The sequence below is a fragment of the Salminus brasiliensis genome, chromosome 5 (genome assembly GCF_030463535.1).
Source record: "Salminus brasiliensis chromosome 5, fSalBra1.hap2, whole genome shotgun sequence".
Classification (NCBI taxonomy): domain Eukaryota; kingdom Metazoa; phylum Chordata; class Actinopteri; order Characiformes; family Bryconidae; genus Salminus; species Salminus brasiliensis.
The window spans coordinates 18840175-18860597 of NC_132882.1; the positions used below are offsets into that span (position 1 = coordinate 18840175).

Consider the following 20423-nt stretch of genomic DNA (forward strand, 5'->3'; position numbering starts at 1 on the left):
AAACAAAACAGTACATACAGAACCGTTACAACTTCTAACTAATTGATATTTAAACTACTACTATATTCCTCCAATTTTGACAAGCAGTGGATACAACATACGAGGTTTTGATTTCGTTATAAATTAGTTTCACATTAAACTCAGGAGTTTATCACAGCTCTCGAAGCTATCGTTTCTGACAAACTCCAGGATTTTCACATCAGCAGCTGCACCAAAGGAAGAGATGACCAGGGGCGCAGGTCCAACAGAGAGAAACAGCTCCTCGATAGAAATCACTGCTGTCTGCTCAGACATCAGCGCACTGTTATTAAGGGAACTAGCTATCTCTCTGGCACTGTGTTTTCCTGGACTTGTTTATTCTCCTCTCTTATGTCCACCCACCACTGTATGGGTTGTATTGGCAGAGGTATATGTTGTTTTGACTTGGTTATGCTCTGTGCACATCGAAGGGCCCATATTTTGATAAAAAAAAAGCCTCTGGATGCCAATTCTAATTTATCTACCGCTACTGGAAAAAGCCTGCAATTCTTCCTTCCTTCCTCGTTATCGTGTTGACCAGGTGATTTTACACTGAGGACTGAGCAGTGAGTGAGGACTATGAGTTATCGCAGCACACAGACTAACGCAGAGGCGAGCATCAGCCAAGAAACCGCACTCTACTACACTGAGGTCGCCTCCTCCTCCTCCTTCATGCCATCGTGAACGTCCACTGCTCACAGCCCTGTTTATTTACAACGACGATGGCGAACTGGTAAGAGCAGCTATTACAGCCTTGCCTTATTTCAGATACTACCAATCCCTATAAACAGATCCGCATGTGGAAGAAAAAATACGAAAATGATCGCTCTGAACCATCCCGAGTTCAGGGTTTACACAGGATAAACTTTAGCAAACAAAATTACAACGTTTATGATATTTCCAGTGAAGCTGTGTGGGCGCCTCTGCCTTCCGGGTTGCTACGTAACAGAGCGTGCGCGCTCATTGGCTAATGTCCAGCCGCCCCCCCCCCCCCAATAAATTAAATAAATAAATAAATAAATAAATATAAATATGTATGTAGAAATGAACTTAGCAAACTATCATGTAAATTTGACACTTTCCAGTAATATAAATTTCAACTCTTTCCAGCCCCAAGTCATTCAGCAGGAACGACTTTGCAGTCTGAGTGGAAGTTACTAAAGCTGGACACTAGGGGGCGTAAATCATGCTGAAATAATGTGAGGCAATAAATGAACAAATATTATTTGTAGTTAGCGTCTACAAAAAAGAAATAAATACAAAATGACATGATAGGCTACAGTTTCCACTGCAAAACACGTCTCCTGAGAAAAACACTTAATAAAAAATAAAATAAGTCTGTGCTCTTAAATATTTGTATAGATTTGCCTCTGTAAATCAGTACTGGTTGGTCTTTATCTGTCTTATTAAAAAAACTGTTACTTTTATCTAATGAGTTTTTGGGTGCAGACTTTTTAAGTTAAATAGTTTTTTTGTAAATTTTACTACTTGAATTAATCACATCTCATTTAACATTTTACTGCTTTATTTTTGTGTGTGCATATGCGTGTTCCAATACCTAAATATTGAATAATCTTTCTATAGTAGTACACAATGCAGCCTACTTTTAGTTTGCTGTCTGTACTGCCATCAAAATCAATGCATAAAGAAGGGAGAGGCACAAAAAGGGGATTGTGTTAGAACCAAATGCAGTACAGTACAAACATTTAGGCAGTCACAGATAATTTAATATGTTTTATGCAATCTGTGATTGTGTGTTTATTATGCATTAGAATAAATACAAATAAACATCAATTTGGTAAAAAGAAGAGTGTGTTATTGTGGTGTTGATTAGAAAAAAACAGAAGTTCACCTGATTTTCTGTAATGAAGTGCTGATTAGATGAACTAAGTCTTGGATGGTAATTGTAAATGAAATACATACTGGAGTGGTCTGAAAGTGGTTAAGCTAACATACAAACATCAATTCACAATATATTGTTTATTCCTATTTATTCTAATGCCAGTGTTTGTAACAAATAAATTCCTACTACTCAGATAAGTAACTCAACATCTAATTTACATGGTCTATACATACCTACATTTGTTTAGCCTAGCACTGTACTAATTAAATTCAATTTCCCAAAATAACAGTGTTGAGATAATAGATGATATTTAAGCATTACTAAAGTTAATGAACTTATTATTTCTGAATACTAATATTTAATGTTAGATGAATTAGCTTGATTTGATTGGACTGTTTTGTTCTGTTCTACTTTTATTCTAATTACACCAAATTAAACTTAGTATTGGACATGTTAACCAGACAGGAACCAGAGTACTAAGATTATGTGTTTCAACGTGTTGTTATACATACAGTTGTGTATACAAATTTTATATTCACTATTATGTTTGTAAGTACGCAGTCTTGGAGGTTCCTTGTGTTTAAAAAACAAAAACAAAAAAGTTAAAAGTACACCTATTGGTTATAAGCAGGATGCTATTTAGTGCAAATCTGGATTGCTGACCATGACGAAGATTCAGTGAATTCTGGGATGGTCTTTGGACTAGGGAAAAAGAAGGCATCCGCCACAAACCCGATGAAGAATGTGTTCCATATATAGACATACTGTATATGTTGATGTTACATAACCTGCTCTGGTTCGTTTGATGCCATTTTTACTTCAAACTTATATTCAAAATAAGAATGCTTTTCCCTCCTCCTGTTAAGTTATTTGTGTATTGTGTGCGTATATATATATATATATATATATATCATCTCTTGATCAAAAACCTTGTATCTCCAAAATGACAACTTAATGTAAATAAAAAAACTACTTAACTTATAATGGAAGAAATGTCAAAAAATAATTTATTCACTTGAGGCATTTCTATTGGTCCATTCATCATGGATATGTGACAGAATGTAAAGAACTGCCAGCTTCAAATTATGTGAAAAAAGGGAAAGATTCTCTGGAGCAGACAAACATAATGTCTGTGTTGGGTTAGAGGGGTATAAAGTCCCTCAGCATTGAGCTGTGGAGCAGTGGAACTGGCATGATGGACCTATTCTGGAATGATGGTGCTAATGATCCCTTATTTTTTAAGTTTGTTGGGATCAGGTGGAGGTGTGGTCATCCAACATCCTAATCCCACTAAGGCTTTTGTCCCTGGATGCAAGCAAATTCTCACAGCAATTCTCCAAAATTTAGTAGAAAGAAAACCGGACAAAAGCAGGATAAACTCTTTTTTTAATACCATTGATTTGGAAAAAAGCAATGAGTGGAGAAATATACATTACAACTTTACTTTCAAACATTTACTTACATTAAAACATTTACTTTAAAACATATTTAGGCCCTGTGGCTAAAATCCGTTTGAATAAGACAAAAGACACAATCTTTCTAACAGAACTCCAAATGTCCTGTGCAGAGATACGAGAACCTGTTGGATGCACAACCATCTTTGCAGCACTCCATAAAGCAGAGTGGCAAGACAAAATCTAGTGTTGAAAAAGAGGCACATGACAGCCCTCTTGGAGTTTGCAACATGTGGAAAAAAGATTCTCTACTGTAATGAGGCAAACGTTTAACTCTTTGGGCAGACCAGGGCGAACTTGTCTAGCACTATCCCTATAAGAAAACACTGTGGTGATGGATGCTATGGGGGTTACATTTGACAGATGAAAAAATAAAGACAAATACAAGAACACCTTTAAATAACATTTTAAACTTAGACTGGGGTGTCCGGAGTTCCCCATTCAACACAATGATCCTGAAGCATACAGCCAACCATGTTGGAGTGGCTTCGGGGCAAATCTCTGAATGTCCATTAGTGGACCACCCAAAGCTCTGCCTTAAACTACATAAGACCTGACGATGTCAGTTTATAGATGCTTGCTATCAAATCTGACCGAACAATAGGATAAACTGCCCAAATCCAGGTGTGTAGTGCTTAAGAAGATATATCCAAGAGCACCTGCAGCTTTACTTGCTGCCAAATAAATGAATACTTGTACTTGTAATAATAATACAGAATACTTTTGTGAATAGGAGATTTCACTTTTTGATTTTGAATATTTTTATTTAACTATCTAAAAACATTTACTTCTGTATAATGGCTAATTAAGTGTAAATTGATGGGTAAAATGTCAAATACATTCAATACAATCCACAACACATTAAAGTGTCCACTGTACACTCTTAAAAATGTGTTTGGTAATTTAAGTCTTAGAAAGAACCATTACATTACATTAAGAACCATGTTTGTAAAAGTGTGTAAGTTTGTAAATGTGTAAGTTTGAAGAATCTTTTATAAGAGATCTAATAGATCTCTTTTACAAACATGAATCTTGATGGCATTTTTCAAAGAACCTTTAAAGCGCCTTTATTTCTCAGAGTTTATGGACACTTTTCAGGCAAGGAAATCTATACTGTTATTAATATAGTAAAGAAATCTCTTTTTTTTCTTGTAGTTTTTTGAGAAGACTATGAGCTCTCCAGAATCTGCCTCCGTGGCTTCAGGTGGGTGGTGTTCAGCTCTGTTCCACATCCTACAGATCTGAGTTGCTTGAAAATAAAGATTAAATCTGATGTCTCACTTGGAATGGGTCAGTTTTGTTGAACCCATTCATGTTCAGCATCTAAACCAGTTCTGATTGACCTAAAGAGATGAGAAAGTTATGTAAGTTGGACCTCATGACTCTGTCTGTCTGTGTCTGTGAGTGAAAAAGTATAACAAGTTATTTTTTATGTTTTTTAAAAATACAGTAAACCTATAAATTCTAGATTTAATATGATTAAATAAGTGATTCATCGTTGTAAACTTGATCAGATTTGTGGTCGAGTAAGCTCTGAGAATATACAGTATGAACTAAAGGAAATGTAGTTTGTTTTTGTTTGTTTTGTTTTTTTAGAATGGACATTTATGGGTTAAATGATGTGTGTAAAAATATTGCCACATATTTTATAAAGAAAGGGGGAAACAATGGAAGATCTGTTTGTGGTGTTCTTGCTCTCTGCTGTGTACATTGAAGCTATAGAGGATTTCATTTTTGACGGTGTGTTTCACATGTTGATCTCCCCTAACCCCCCTACCCCCCTACCCCCCATTCACACATTGTCCCACACGGTCCCTGCGACCTATCGACGCCTGAAGCACTTTAGCATAGTCGCCTGTGAGCCCTTCATTTTTACACAGTGCTGTGAATTAGAACTGAACCTATTAGTGTATCACTGCAGCGTCTTTATGATTAAATGAAAAGCATTTGAATTGCGGATGCTGGGACTTTGCACGGTTGCTCATACGCCGTGTTTCTTCCCTATGCTCGCGTATGCAAAACCCCCCACGGCTCTATTTCACCTTTAAAAAGCCTAGAGCTTTTGGGGGAGGCTGAGTAACAGAATCAGTGGAAAGACGAATCTACATAAGTGAAGTGAAGCAGTCTCAAGACAAAAAGCTCATGTCTCATTACTTAGTTTTTTCAGGATTTATATATATGTGTGTGTGAGAGAGAGAGAGAGAGAGAGAGAGAGAGAGAGAGAGAGAGAGAGAGGGAGAGGGAGAGAGAGGAGACAGGAGACAGGGAGAGAGAGAGAGGTTCCTCTGAGACTCATACCCACACTTTAACAACCCCCCACATGCAGCTGACAGTCAGTGCGTGACACGTTTCCTTCACACACCCAGTCTGCAGATAACCAACAAAACCCAGCCAGTGCGAAATAGTCCATGTCAGAAAAGTGGAGTCAGGGAAACGGGTTATTAATGTTCATTTGTTTTTAACTAGCATATAAAAGTAGATCGGTTTCATCAGAGATGAAGTGGGCTGTAAAACCTTCTCTGATTGTCTATAATTAATTACAGCTCCTAATTAGACTACACAGGAGAAATGTTGAGGTTATTTCTGGGATATCAGATAACTCGAGGTTAACTGTCCTCTACACCAATGTCTGTGTGATGTGTGCTCACACAGTTTAAGTGTGTTTTAATGTGAAATGTTTTAATAACCTGTAGGCTACGGGCTAATGCACAGAGCACAGAGACATTTTAAATATGCTTTACTGCACGCGGGGAAAATGATGAAAATGAAAAATGATTAATTCTTCGAAATTAATTTAAGCTGTAACCCAGTCTAATTATGGTGCTAAATTATTTTAGATCATGCCCGAATCCGTTTTTACTAATAAACAATCGGTCTTTCCTCGGCAAAAGGAGAAACGTGTCTGTGGTGTTTTGCATGTTTTTGGTCTTGGTTTGGTTCACTGCAACTCCTGTCTTTTAGTGAGTCAGCAGGTATGATGAGCAAAACCGTTTCCAGAAGGTTTTCTCTGCAACAAGCTGGGTTTTCTAACAAAGACTGGGTGATTAGTTCGCGTTTTGGAGCTGTTAAAATTATCTACCGAATATTTACGGCGGGAAAAGAAAAAATAGTGTAGCCCTTCCACTATTTTTACACTGTCTGTGGTGGACTTTTAACATGTGTGCAAGTCGCTTCCTTACTGCTTAGACTGGGTGGTTTTAATGCATTTTTTTTTTTTTCGTCGAAATGTATGTTTTCACTGAAGCATTGAAGCAAGCTTTTTGTTTTACCTTGACTGTAACTTACTTTACCATGTGTCTGAGGCGAGCTACAGAAAACTGGACACAATGCCATGTAAAATGGGCTGTGGCATGTTTTGAAGCATATAGCAGATCACATACTGCAATAAATGTGATGCAGGACCTGTGCAGAACTGGACGATGAAGTGTACATTTTAAACAGTCTTTCAATCCAGGAGTTGGCGTTTTGGCTCTACTTACCAAAGCGTTACGACCAACAGATAAAGACTCGTACCTTTAAACTGCTTATTTACTCGACTTTTACATGCGGCTAATTATCATCCGAGTTTCCTTTTGTTTACGAGCTGGCCATAAATGTACAGGCTAAATACACCATTAATTGATTGCACCGTCTCTCTCTCTGTCGGACTATCCGCTGGTAAACAAAAAGACATGTACGCTTATTCTGTGTGTATCAGGAGAAGTTAACGTGTTCAGGCTCCGTGAATGTTTCTCAACGACGATTGGCTGCCCCGAGGCCAAGGCTGGCCAGGCCCCTCCTCCAAAACACTCACTCGTAGAGAAATGAGATGCAAGTCATTGGCATAGGCACATGGGAAAGTGGACGGTGGGCGGAGAGAGCGAGAAGGAGTGAAAGGAGGGAGTGCACTAGAGTAAAAAAAAAAAAAAAAAAAAAAAAAAAAAAAAAAAAAAAAAAGACCGTCTGTTGTACTGCGCACGCTAGATCATGCCCGCTACATTATGGTTTGTTTAAAGCATTGTATTCAATTTCTGAAGAGGATCAAACGCTTTCAAAGAAGGATTTACACTGTGAGAAGTTTGGAAGAAGGGAGCCAAGGGAAAACATGGCCGAAGGTATCCTATATGGTTGTAGCGACCGTCCCCTCCACTGCTCTAGTGCTCCGCTCTCGCTGGTGTTGTAGCTAAGTCCTCTGGTGTGGCGCCTTGGGTTTGAAATGCACGGCTTTGCCTCTGTTCCTCTCTAAGGAGATAGATAACCAGGCAGGCTACGTTTGCTCGCCTGCTACCTCGGGCTGCCGTTTTAAGACGCAAGGCAACACCTGTTTTGTTCCGCTGGACTGCACTAAGCTCGTAGTTTTGTGCCTAATTTCGGTTTAGGCTACACATTCATTTCAGGCTTACTGATAAGTAGCCTAGCCTGTAACAAAATACACTGAACTGAAGTTCGGAAGCTCGTCAAATACGCCGAACAGAAATGAGCAGTGGAAACCTCTTCCTTCAGTGTTGGCAAAGACTGCTTTATTAATAATGTAGCCCTGATGTGCTAAGCGTGTCTCTTCTTTCTGCCCTCAGGAGGTGCGGGGAAAGGTCGAGGGAGCCGGACGTCTGCCGAGTCTGAGGAGGGAACTGACCCCTTGCCCATGTACGGCTCAGGCCACTGTAAGTGGTTTAATGTACGAATGGGCTTTGGATTCATATCGATGACTAGTCGCGGAGGAAATCCTATTGATCCTCCATTGGATGTGTTTGTTCACCAAGTAAGTTTACCCTCAAGTTTACCGCCGAAAAGTAAAATAAAAAAAAAAACCTCAGGGCAGCAGATAACGTTGGCTCTTCTACTCCCAGGCCTCTTCTTGTTTAACTCCCCTAGGCCTGAGCTGACTGAGCACCTCAGAAGCCACACTTACGCACACGCTATCCCTCTGTATACCACTTTCTATCCATCTTGTTGCATCTTGTTAGCGTAGTTTTGCTCACAAGCTAATGTATCAAAACTAACCTTGTTGACGTAATATGGCGAAGATCTTCGCCGTCGACACCACAGCCATGTCTTTCGTCATACTAGCAAATGTACAACGCCAGAGTTTAGTGTTGACATGAGGGTGTTTTTGCACGTTGGACACGTTGTGGACGTCGCCATTTGCACCGATCAGAGCTGACCATTTGCTCAACAGGACTGGCCACGGCAGCCAACCGTGTTTTCCCTGTCTTCAGTGGATAGGTACAACATTTAGACTCTCAGACACTTTTAAAACCTTTGTTTGTCTCTTTTAAAGTGCTGCTACAGCCCCCTCCTGTGTTTCTCCATCTTTCCTATTCCTTGTTGTATCACTTGCTATATCACTCAGAAGAATGTATGATTTCTAACTGCACAGAAAATCAGATTAAGAAGTGGTTGAGCTGGTGGAGATTACCTAATTATTGTTCTGGCCAAGTGGCAATACTCTCCGCTTGGCTTTGTCCTGTGCTGTTTTGTACAAGAGTGACCTTACTTGTATACTAACCATATCTAGCTTCATCCTGGTGGACACACTCATGCACACATTGTCTGCTTATGCTATGTTCTGCATCTTGCTATGTGTCCTGTTTTAGTGGGTTACACCGTAATGCAACACACAATAAGTCTGTTGACATATTGTGCTATTTTTTTCACCCCCCCCCCTCCTTCCCCTATATGTTCAACTACAAATCTTCTTGTCATCTTGTCAAATATATGCTGGCGAACTTGGCATGAACATGCAGACATAATGTGAGCAGCATTTGGAACAAAAGAGGCCTGACCATGCAGTCATTGAGATGTAGGCTGAGGCATAAAATAGGATCAGTGATCTAGGTCTGTTTATTCATTAATTGAATACTTATCACTTTGAGCATGTTTTATGATGTAGTACTGGGGATGATTGATCATGTGGGTTCTCCAGTAGCATAACAGTAATGCTCTTGTGATGAATGTGTATGGCCTAATTAACTGCAGTGATTCATGTGTTTGCTATCCAAATGCTGGGCGACCAGCTTCTTTAGGACTGTTTGGTTTAGCAACTGCGAACTGAATGTGATGTATTTTTTTGTATTGTCTGCTTTCTTGCTTGGACGCTGTTCTGACATTGTCTGAGGCCACAGTGTCTACAGATATTTGTCCCACTATGTATCACATCATTGAATTAGGTTCCCTTCTTTGAAAAATGCTTGTTTGTGATGCAAGATGGAAACAGATACACACTGAGTACTTAAACATGTAGAAACATCTCATCAAAAAGTCAGCTCTGATGCTTGTTTGCATGTTGCACACATGCATTTGAGTGGAGACTGCTTCTGTGACCAGCATTCCTGTATCAAAATTAAATGTACTTTTTTATTTTTATTTTTTCCATTGAAGGCAGCAATTCTAAACAGAACAATGGCAGCGTAACAAATCATTTGAATGCAAAAATATGGCTTTGTATGGTTAAATGGTTCTTCATATGCAAGGACAATGTACATGATGCTTTATATAACCTTTTAAAACATGTCTCGGTATAGCACCGCAAAGGATTTCACTATTGTTCCAAGTTAAAGAACCATTTTTCAGTACCATGTAGAACTCTTTTCGCAATGACATTGTGTGTTACATTGCAATCACTGTGTTGATTCATTTACTTATTTTTGTGAATAGTTGATGCATTTCATAGAATAAAATTATTATTATTATTATTCTAGTCATATGTCACATGAAAGTAATATACAGCATACAAACATTGTTGATTTTTTTTTTTTTACTTTTTTTTCTTTTTCTTTTAAACTGAACAAACTATATTTGGAATATGATGCTCTCCCACATATACCTATTGTCATGAGAAGATCATGCTTGTCAGGATAATATCTGAAATATATGACTGGTTTGATAAGAGAAAGAAACCGTTCTAAACGGAAAACTATTTCTAGGGGCCCTCTGGAACATGTCTGGTTCTTGTGCTCACTTCTGGTATATGAACGTGGGGGAAGGGTTCCTTTTGATCCATTTTCTCTGAGGTGAAACTATGAAAGAAAGAAAAAACAAGAATGAAACTTATGATTTTCAGCTCCCCACAAATTCTTATTTTGCAGATATTGCCTCGAAGTACACCGGAAAATTGACTACACAGCCGATTAGACTACTTTCTCTTAGGTTTGTGTCGTCCGTTCAGAAGGTTAGATTTTGTTAGTGCACTGGGAGGACCACGTGGGCCCCTGGTAAGATTAACTAGCAGCCCATTTCACCGTTTGGCATGCAGGCCCCACCCTTCTCAGCTAATACCAGGCTTTGTTTCTCTTGCTCATGGGCTTTTTTCTCTCTTTTTCTTCAAAAAAGAAGAAAGGATGAAAAAAGCCACCTTCTGTTCACGTGACTTCCTCTTGTGAGTCATCCATAGATGCTTGATCTCTATTGGGAGGAGCAGAAATGCCTCTGAGTGAGTGGCCTCTCATGGTTGCAAGAAACAGTTTGTAATTGCTTGTTGTCATTATTCTGTTCTGTACTGAAAATACTGACGCAGTCTGACCTTTATGGTTAGTTTTCAAACATTGCCATCAGGATCTGTTAGTGAATTTGTTTACTGTATTTGTATCATTTGAATTTCTAATTCTAATCTGTGTATTTGTCTTTGTGCCTGAGAGATTTATTGTCTCCTCATGGCACATTTGGATAAATGTTTCTGTAATGGAATAATTTATGTAGCATTGTGCACAAGTCTGAGGCAGCTATGAACATTATTTAAAGTAATTTATCTTAGCAGAAAGTGTTTTTGCCAGTAGACAGTAGAAATAAAGGTTCGTTTGAACAGTTCCATAGAAGATACATTTTTAGTTTCATAAAATTAGATTTTTTGAAAGAGCTGTAAAGAATCTTTAAATTGTTAAATAACCTTTACATCATCTTAAGCATTTTAAATGTTTTTTTTGTTCTTTTTTTTATTGCATTGCACCTTTTTATAGCATCTTAATTATTAAAAGTGTAAATGTATGATAGAATATATAGAATGAATACAAAACAAACATCTTTTGTAAAAATAGGAAGAGAGAGAGAGAGACTGACTGATTAGATAAACCATGTATTGAATGGTAAAAAGAAAACAGTCAAATACTGGAACTTCATGAGAAAAGCTTTGAAAATGGTTTATTTAACAGTCCCACACTTTAAATCACAATGTATTATTTATTGGTTTTAATTCTAATGCAACTGTTTTAAAACAAATCAAATCTTAATGCCTGCATCACCAACTGTGGTGCACTCCAGATAAAAAGCTTTACATATATTGTACACATAATAGTTTTGTACATTTAGTGTGTGTGTGTGTGTGTGTGTGTGTGTGTGTGTGTGTGTGTGTGTGTGTGTGTGTGTGTGTGTATTATTTATATATATATATATATGTATGTGTGTGTAAGGACACTTTTTTTGTTTTCTCTCTAAGAAATGCAGGAACAAGATCAGGGCTCTGACAACACAGTTGCATTGATATTTGCTTTTTTAATAAGTGTTTTTAATTCATATGGTTTAGTCCTCATCTTCTGTTGCTGTATCAGTGTTTTCATAATAACTAAGAATGGCTGCTGCCTCTTTCAAGCCCACCCTCCTTTCTTACTAATCTTCTTCTCATCCATTCCTTAAACCAAAACAGCCAAGATGGCAGTACACAGCTAAGAACATTTCATAAGAGACAGACCAGGACTAAAAGGTTCCTACTAAATAGCACAAGTTCTCTATAAGTGCATATTTTTGTTATCATTATTCATGAGTTAAAAATAACAGACTGCAGGTTGTAAATGCTTTGTGTAATGGAAATTGTTGGTTCTCGTTGTTGAATGTGAAATGTAATAATGTGTGTTTTTTTTGTTTGTTTTTACAGATACAGTATATAGTTCTGAATTATCAAATTTATTTGTATAGAGCTTTTTACAGCTAGCGTGGTCACAAAGCAGCTTTACAGAATCAATGAGAGAACAAGAGATCAACAATATAAAAAAGACCTCAATGAGCAAGCCCAAAGCATTATTATTATCATTCTAATTATTATTTTTTCTATACACTTCTGCATAGTATTTTCTTTCCGTATGACTTGAAATTAATAAAATGGAAGGAAAACAATTAGTTTTTTGTCCATGTTAAGTGATATGTGCTTGATTCAGCTATGAATTATAATAATTGAAAATCTATTAAAAATAGATTCAGGTTATCAATTCAATTCAGTTGTTCAATACTCTGAATAATGTCATTTTATAATGACATATTTGTGACATGCCCATGTTTATTATTTAGATATTATTGACATTGTAATATTTATTTTAAATAATGTTTCTTCGGATCTGGTCAAATTAGCTTGATGTATGTAACAAAAATAAACCAGTAAAATCAGTAAAAGGAATTTCTAATATGTAATGTTGTTTTGCATAACATTTTCTGTACAATAAGATGTCAATGCCTGAATTGTGAACATGAAAATGGTTGTTTTTAAAAATTAAAGTAACTATACAATTTTATAATGTAGTTTTATAGTACAATATTTTATTTAGAAAATTATAATGCATGATTTATGCAATATTAATATACAAAAGTATTTTAGAAATATATATTATTAAAAATATATAGTATTATTAAATAAATGTTTCACAAAATGCAATTTCTTTTGTTTGTACATGTTTTTTTTTTCCCTGACGAACCATGTTTTTTAAGTTGGTGTCTTATTGTAATGTGATTGGAAACATTTTTATAAATAAATTATTAATGGCGATTGGTGTTTATTGATTGGTCTTTGAAGGCTGTTGTTATACTTGTTTTAAAATGGTATTTTTTGACTGTTTAAGTCTCCTTAGTGTTTTTTTGGTTTGTTTGTTTGTTTGCTTTTTTAAATGATTGATAATGCATTGCAATTTGTGGTATAGTTTAGTGTGATGTTTGTCCTTCGGTGGCAGTGGGTTTTTTGTTGTCTACCCCCCTCCCCCTTTTTGCATAAATACTTTTGTGCATAATTGTGAGAAAAATCAAAGTGAATGTTGATTCATGTCTTTTCATATGCTAACCAGTTTAGCCTTTTCCGTTCAAAGTTCAAACATACCATTTCTACTTTCTTAACCACATGATGAGTCAAATTAGAAGGCTTTGTGTGATGAGAAATTGTCATCTCATTCAACAAGCAAAAAGGATGTTGCAAAAATAAAGACACTGTTGGATATTATGAACAATAGAAAAAGAAATCTAGGTTTGGTCTACCATAACTAATGTCTGTTGCATCCAACATTGTCCATATCCACATAACTAACCATATCTTTCTTTGTCGTTGAATATTTAGTTAGGGATTTACTTATTTATTTCATTATTTACATGTGTATTTATTTGTGCTCTAAAATTGTATGGGAAGAGTGTAACAATAGACAACTTTGATGTACATTATGATGTAAATTGTGATTTTGCACCATCATACATTACCATTTTCAATACAGAAGCTTTTTAGTACTTTGGATCACGGTTCAATTACTCAGACAAGGATATGACATCTGATGAAAGAATGGTTAATGCAAACAGATTTTTATTAGAAAATAAAGTTAAATACACAACTGAATAAATAGAATGTTGGAAACCATTGCTGTTCCTCTCTGTGTGTCAATATTTATAGCGTAACCGCATTAGATTGTACGTTGTCTTTTAGTCACCTTTTCAGGAAAAATCAAATAATGAATCATTCAACATTCCAATATTTATATAAATCATAAGTAAATGTTTTATTAGATTGTTTGCTTGGCTTCTAACCTTGTAGTTGTTTGATCTTATGGCTTCTGATTCTCCATTCTGGTTTGTTTCAGAGTAAGCTGCACATGGAGGGTTTTAGGAGTCTGAGGGAAGGGGAGGCTGTGGAGTTCACCTTCAAGAAGTCTTGCAAGGGCCTGGAGTGTGTGCGAGTAACCGGTCCTGGAGGAGCCCACTGTGTGGGCAGTGAAAGGAGGCCCAAAGGGAAGAGTATGCAGCAGAAACGAAAGCCAAAGGGAGACCGGTGAGTAGGCAACAGTGCCTTCTAGCTCTTTATGCAGGTGGCCTAGTCAAGGTTTTTTTATCGAGGCCCATGTGATCAGGATTCTTCAGTAGGTTAGGACTGGTTGGTGTTGAGTGAGTTGTTGCAGGTTTTTTTTTTTATTTATTTTTTTTTTTTTAAATAAGCCAAGATTCTTGGAAGCAGTAGTGGTTTAGGAATTGATAAGTCACTATGCTGTATGTGAGATGTGGTAAGTAGCCAGTAGTATGTCTACTGTATGGTTCATGTTATTTTGAGCAGTGATTGGTGGTCCTTTAGAATCCTTTTTGAGAGAGGCTGCCCTGCCTCTCAGGCTGTTGCTCTGTGGGTCTGTGCCTGTTGCCATGGTTTTATCGCAATAGTGTGTGAGAGCTTTTTTCCCAGCTAAATTGCTGCTATTTTTGCTGAGGTTTGGGTGAAGGCACGAGTTGTTACAGCATCGTGATTTTTAGGTTGATAAATGTGCAGTGCAGCAAAGCCAACATTTGCTTAAGATTTTACCTAGCTAGAATAAGATTATACCAAGGCCTAACAGCCATGAATTACTATTAGATCACACCAGGGTTAAAATGGCTTAGTCTGTAGTTAACCTCCAAGCAGTTCTTTCAGGGTTTGACTCTGCTGGAGCAAATGAAATATAGTATTTCACACTCTACAAAGAATTTATTACATAATTCTGTAATAATAATGTAATGGAAGCCCTTATTTTTCCTGATCATAATTTGACATTTGACACCACATGACCGGCAACTTGGTGATTGTGAGCTGGATTCATTTTTAAGTTAAAGACATTGGATAGGAATACACTGGGCAATATGTCAACATGCCATTGTAATGCTTGATGGTGCCACCTCCAACCAGTATTACTAGTTACTGTACATAACCTTTAAATTAGCAAAGAAACCTTTCATTATGTGAAGGAGCTTTGAACTTGGAAAAAGACTCTTTACACTCACATATGTGTTAAGAACATGGTTCTTCATAGCTCATAGTCAGTTTCTTATATGGCATTCCTCAAAGTACCCTTTGAAGCACCTTTATTTTTAAGAGCAAAGAACAAGTTCTGCCTCAGGTTCTGGGACATATGCATCACATTTGTCCAGCAGAATCTCATATTTTCAAAAGTAAAAGCCTGGGTGTTAGGAAATTCAAACACATGAACATTTGTGGGATGCAGGCTTAGAAAGGATCAAGGGATGATATGTAGGCTACAGGGCAAGGATGAATCCCAAATTCCACTGCCCTTCCCCCTTCCTGTTCACACTCTATTTGAAGATGCCACCATGCAGGACCCCCCAACCCCCCCAAGCCTCATGCTTAACCAAGTTTTCTTTAAATCAGCTGGTAAATGCAGTAAGTATTCCAGCTTTCTTATTAAGTTAAACAAAATGTGATGTTCATACTTTTGTTATGTTCGTATGCAGTTACATAGAGTAAAATGTTGCAAAATGATCCAGACTTGAGGCTCAGGAACTTGAAGCTGATGTGTTTGTCGTGTTGAAAGACAAATGGGAGAGAAAAATGTGGAAACTGTGGGAAGAGCAATCCCCTAGTTGCCTTTTAGTGCCATTCTCCTGCATGCTTGTTGCTGCTTAAGAGTGCAGGTTATTTGATTGAGTGTATGGAGGCCAAACAAAAACCATAGGCTTGTAGTTAGATCTGGTTCCTTATGACTTTTTGTATGAATTTGAAATATTTGAAAATGTTTAAGTTCTTCCTAAATTACTAATGTCAGCAAATAAGTCATCTGTTTAAATAACTGCACATTAACTATTTGTATTTTGTAAATGTAAATATGTTTTTAAGTAAATATAACCATTTAGGAGCAATTTGTAGTTCTATAATTAGACTGTAGTCCATCTGTTCCTCATCGCCTCCTCTCACCCTGTTCTTCAATGGTCAGGACCATAAATGACCACCACAGAGCAGGTATTATTTGGGTGGTGGGTCATTCTCAGCACTGCAGTGACACTGACATGGTGGTGGTGTGTGAGCCTGTGTTGTGCTGGTACAAGTGGATCAGACACAGCACCATATCTGTGTCACTGCAGTGCTGAGAATGACCCACAACCCAAATAATACCTGTCTCTGTGGTGGTCATATAGGGTCCTGACCATTGAAGAACAGGGTGAGAGAAGGCTATGAGGAACAGATGGACTACAGTCTGTAATTACAGAAATACAAAGTGCTCCTATATATGTGTGTGTGTGTAGAAATAAGGAGGTTGTGTTAAAGTGGTTGGTAAGTGAATACTGTACTGTGCAAAAGTGTTGATTTTTAAGGCTAAGTCACACTTGTATTGTGATCTTGTTTGATTTCAGAAATGAAATCTGGTGAGCTGCCAACCCTGTATTTTTGCAACATAGCAACAACTTTACTGAAAACAACACAGTACTTTTTACCATTTTTGTGACGACAGAAGATTTTCCTTGGTTCGTGCCAGACTTCTGATCTAGACTTTCTCTTCTGTCAGGTGTTATAACTGTGGTGGTCTGGACCATCATGCCAAAGAGTGTGGCCTCCCTCCTCAACCCAAGAAGTGCCACTACTGCCAGAGTGCCACCCACATGGTGGCGCACTGTCCACACAAAATGTCCTCAGCCGCTCAGGGAAGGTATGGCTCAGAACCCCTTGCCTCCAGCTCAGGCCAAACCCCAAGTCCTCACAGTTCAGACACGGGCCAAAGAGCCTCCTACTCATCTCAGGATTGTTCCACCTTCAGCAAACCCTCCAGCTCCCCTGAAGACCCCACACCAAAAGCTGCCTCATCACAGAGAAAAAAGAGGAAAAAATGAGAGGGAATGGGAGAGAGCCTCTCGCGGTACAAGTTTTAAATTTCTCAGGCCACCTCGTCTTAACCAGGTCACCATCATAAGCATCCTGCTGCATCCACCCTACCTCAGTCTGATAAGTAAGGCCCAGACTGACCTCTCTGGACCTCTTCAGCCTCATGCAAAGGAGGAAACACTTGCTGCTGTTTTTATTGATAATCAACTAAACTGTGAACAGGATTCGGAAAGCCAATAGTGGTTTTTCAAGGCTTTTATAAAAACTGATACCTCATGCACAGTATACATCTATTGAGTTGCTCAGTTTGCTCATTTTCCATAGCCTTTTATTCATGTATCCTAATGTGAAAGTGGTCTGAAAGGTTTTAAGAAGCTATAGTGGTCTTAGCCTCTGATTTTTGTATATATATATTTCTTTCCCCTGATTTTAGAAATCAGAGATGGTGCCTGACTAACTTAGTGTGAAATGTCAGATAGAAACTATGGAACTGCACTTCAGGCTTAAACAGAGTATTTTTGTTTACATCCTTACCATCATGTTCTACATTTGACCCATCATAGTATTTTCCTGTATAAATTGTTCAGGTTTTGAAGTTTTGGATCAGGCGTGTAGTTATAATGTACTGTTGCCTCCTGAGACTGCTACCAATGATTCTACATCTATGATTTAAATATTGTTGACCTTTCACAGGTTCATTTAGGCTAATGTGTTCTTTTGCACCAATTTTAAGGTGTGGTAGCATGTTAGACTATATGATAATATCCACAAATAACAAAATGCAATTTAAGTCAATGGTTTACCAGTTATGCTAAACCAAGCACATCAGTCAGACACCTGAGCACTCATGGAAGTCGAAAGGAAGAAGTAAAGTCATTTTTATTAGTGACCCAATGTCACATTAAAGCTGTGATCAGTTCTTATGCTTAAATATGGGAAATGTTATGTGGGTGTGAACATCAACAAATATACTCACAAATAACAAAGTGGCATTGACACACTTTTTTCCCCCTCATTTATTTCCCAGCTACCTAATGGGAGCTATTTGTAAGATTAAATAATATGATAGTATCATTTATTATTATTATTATTATTATTATTATTGTTTTGTAGTTATTATTTGTATTTGGTTCGCATGAGCAAACATTTAAGATCTTTAACATTTAATATCATGAGCAGATATTTAAGCATATGTAACTGGTCTTTTTTTCTTACAGTGTTTAAAAACATATTTATCTCATACTGAAGATGTTTTATTAGTCCGAAAGGTGATTTATAACAACTAGACAAACCATTTAAATCGTCAGTTTATGGCACTTATTTAAACACGTGATTACAAAATCTGGGATCATAGCCCCTTTAAAAAAGTTATTAATCATGTTTTTTGGTTGCTTTTTTAGTTTTTTTGTGCTAAACTTTTCTTTTTGTTTTTTTCTTAGCCACACCTATTGAATACTAATGTGTGCATATGTTCGCATTCATGCTTCTGCATGTGTGTGAATTCATATTCAAGAATAAGCCGAGCTGAATCCCTGACTGTTATTAAGCTGTATACACATGACTGAACAAAAGCTTCTTAGTGGGAAGATTTTCTCTCAGGGACATGTTTACCAAAAAATAAAATGTTAGCCTTTAATTTGCTGTTAGACAAACTTTTATTTCTGTGCAGCTTTCTTGTAACTGTTAAAGAACATATCTGTGTAGATGTAGACTTTCTAGCAATGTTTTTTAAATCTGCAACAAAAAACAGAACCTAATAGTAGCAGTGGACCTGCAATTTGGAAAGTTTAGTGCCTCTTAGTGGTCATGAGGGGCGTTCTGATGTACTCTTTTTCAGTTTACAGTAAATCCTACCTCACTTGTTTTTCTTGGTCATAAAGAAATCTGATTACTGCTCAATTAAGCAGTAGGTTTATGAGAATACTGATTTGTTGACTTACTCTGACGTTTTAACTGTAAATGAATCTGCAATAGGATGTAATGACAGTAAGCCATGCACATATTGTGATATGTGATTGCAGATTGAATGTCCAGTTTTTATATTGTTTTTATTTTAAAGTTCCAGTCTGGCTCTAGCGCTGCAAAAATTGTAGTACATCTTTAGTGAGTGTATTCATATTTGTATTGACCTCTATCTGTTCATACTAAAGACTGACCAAGTTGATTCCTTACTGGAACTTGACTTATTGAATGCTACACAATACTGATGTAAAGAGACAAACTCTTTGCTCCATTTTTACTTGTTTTCCCACTCAGATTTATGTTGACTCTTGCCTGTCTTCCTCTGTGGGACAGCTGTTGGACCTGAAATCCACTTTTCGCATCCTGACATTTTATGATAACCAGGCCAAAATGGTCATCTCTAAAGACTGTCTTAGACAAGGGAGGTTTTCTTCTACCAGCAATTATATAAATAATCTGAACTACTGATGTGATTTATTTTTCAGTATCCATGTTCTCATCAGTAAATTAACCCTTGTTAAACGACTCAAGAAATCAGAGGCCGAACCCTGAAAGAAAGTAAAAATAGTACTTGTATAATATATAGTTTTTTTATGTACCAAAGAATTCAACAGCTATTTTAGTTGTGGCATTTCTGTGTGTTTAGTTAAATGTTAATGAAGCACTGGTTTTACTTTGGTCATTTGTTGTCAGCAATTCATATGTTTGTTCATTTATAGTTTCTTATGAGGACCAAGATTTTCAAAAGCTTTGATGGACTGTGTCAGTAATGTTCTGCATTTACTGTTTTGAGTGTAATTATGTTGTGTTTTTTTTTTTTTTTTTTTTTTTTTTACCTCTGTACCATTACGTTTCTCTGTGGATGAATGTGTTTGATGGTTATGAGATTCATTGGAAGCACTGAAAGACCTCAGGAGCTGTTTGATAATGCAAAGTCTTTTCTTCGACTAGGAATATGCATTTGATGAAATTAAGCCCGCCTTAAAGAGCGTTCTGCAACTTGCATTTTGCAAAATAAATCTGATTTGGATTTTTTTCCAGCCATGTTGCCACAGTGCCTGACTTTTTAAATCTAAAAAATGTGTTTTATGTGCAGCCATCACAAAACTTATCATGCAATCTCAGTGTGAGATATATATATATATATATATATATATATAGATATAGATATTATAATAATAATAAATAATATAATTATTTTATAATACAAAAATAAGTAAATACAAATAAATACAATTTTACTAATTTACATTTTTGCAGAATAGTCTATGACTCTGAAACCATTTTCTTTAAAACACTTTTTATTGTTTTATTTTTCAGTTATATCCTAAACATATTTTAACTCACCCAAAATTGTGTA

At 36.8% G+C, this 20423-nt stretch overlaps 1 protein-coding gene across 2 annotated transcripts; it reads left to right on the forward strand.

Moving 5' to 3' along the window:
• The first annotated feature begins 323 nt into the window (after positions 1 to 323).
• Positions 324 to 20103, forward strand: LOC140556148 (protein lin-28 homolog B-like). 2 transcript variants are annotated; one of them, XM_072679731.1, is made up of 4 exons: positions 324 to 751; positions 7869 to 8053; positions 14109 to 14296; positions 16788 to 20103. In XM_072679731.1, exons 2-4 carry the CDS (start codon positions 7937 to 7939, stop codon positions 17107 to 17109), a joined length of 627 nt encoding a protein of 208 aa, XP_072535832.1. In that variant the 5' UTR covers positions 324 to 751; positions 7869 to 7936; the 3' UTR covers positions 17110 to 20103. The 2 variants fall into 2 exon arrangements, with proteins under 2 accessions (XP_072535832.1, XP_072535831.1); XM_072679730.1 differs by lacking the exon at positions 324 to 751 and adding an exon at positions 7338 to 7409.
• Positions 20104 to 20423: the final 320 nt, after the last annotated feature.

Excerpts from the sequence above, each read along its gene's own strand:
- LOC140556148 (XM_072679730.1), top strand. Across the intron at positions 8,054-14,108 it reads TGGATGTGTTTGTTCACCAA|AGTAAGCTGCACATGGAGGG; the intron begins GTAAGTTTACCC and ends GGTTTGTTTCAG. Across the intron at positions 14,297-16,787 it reads CGAAAGCCAAAGGGAGACCG|GTGTTATAACTGTGGTGGTC; the intron begins GTGAGTAGGCAA and ends CTCTTCTGTCAG.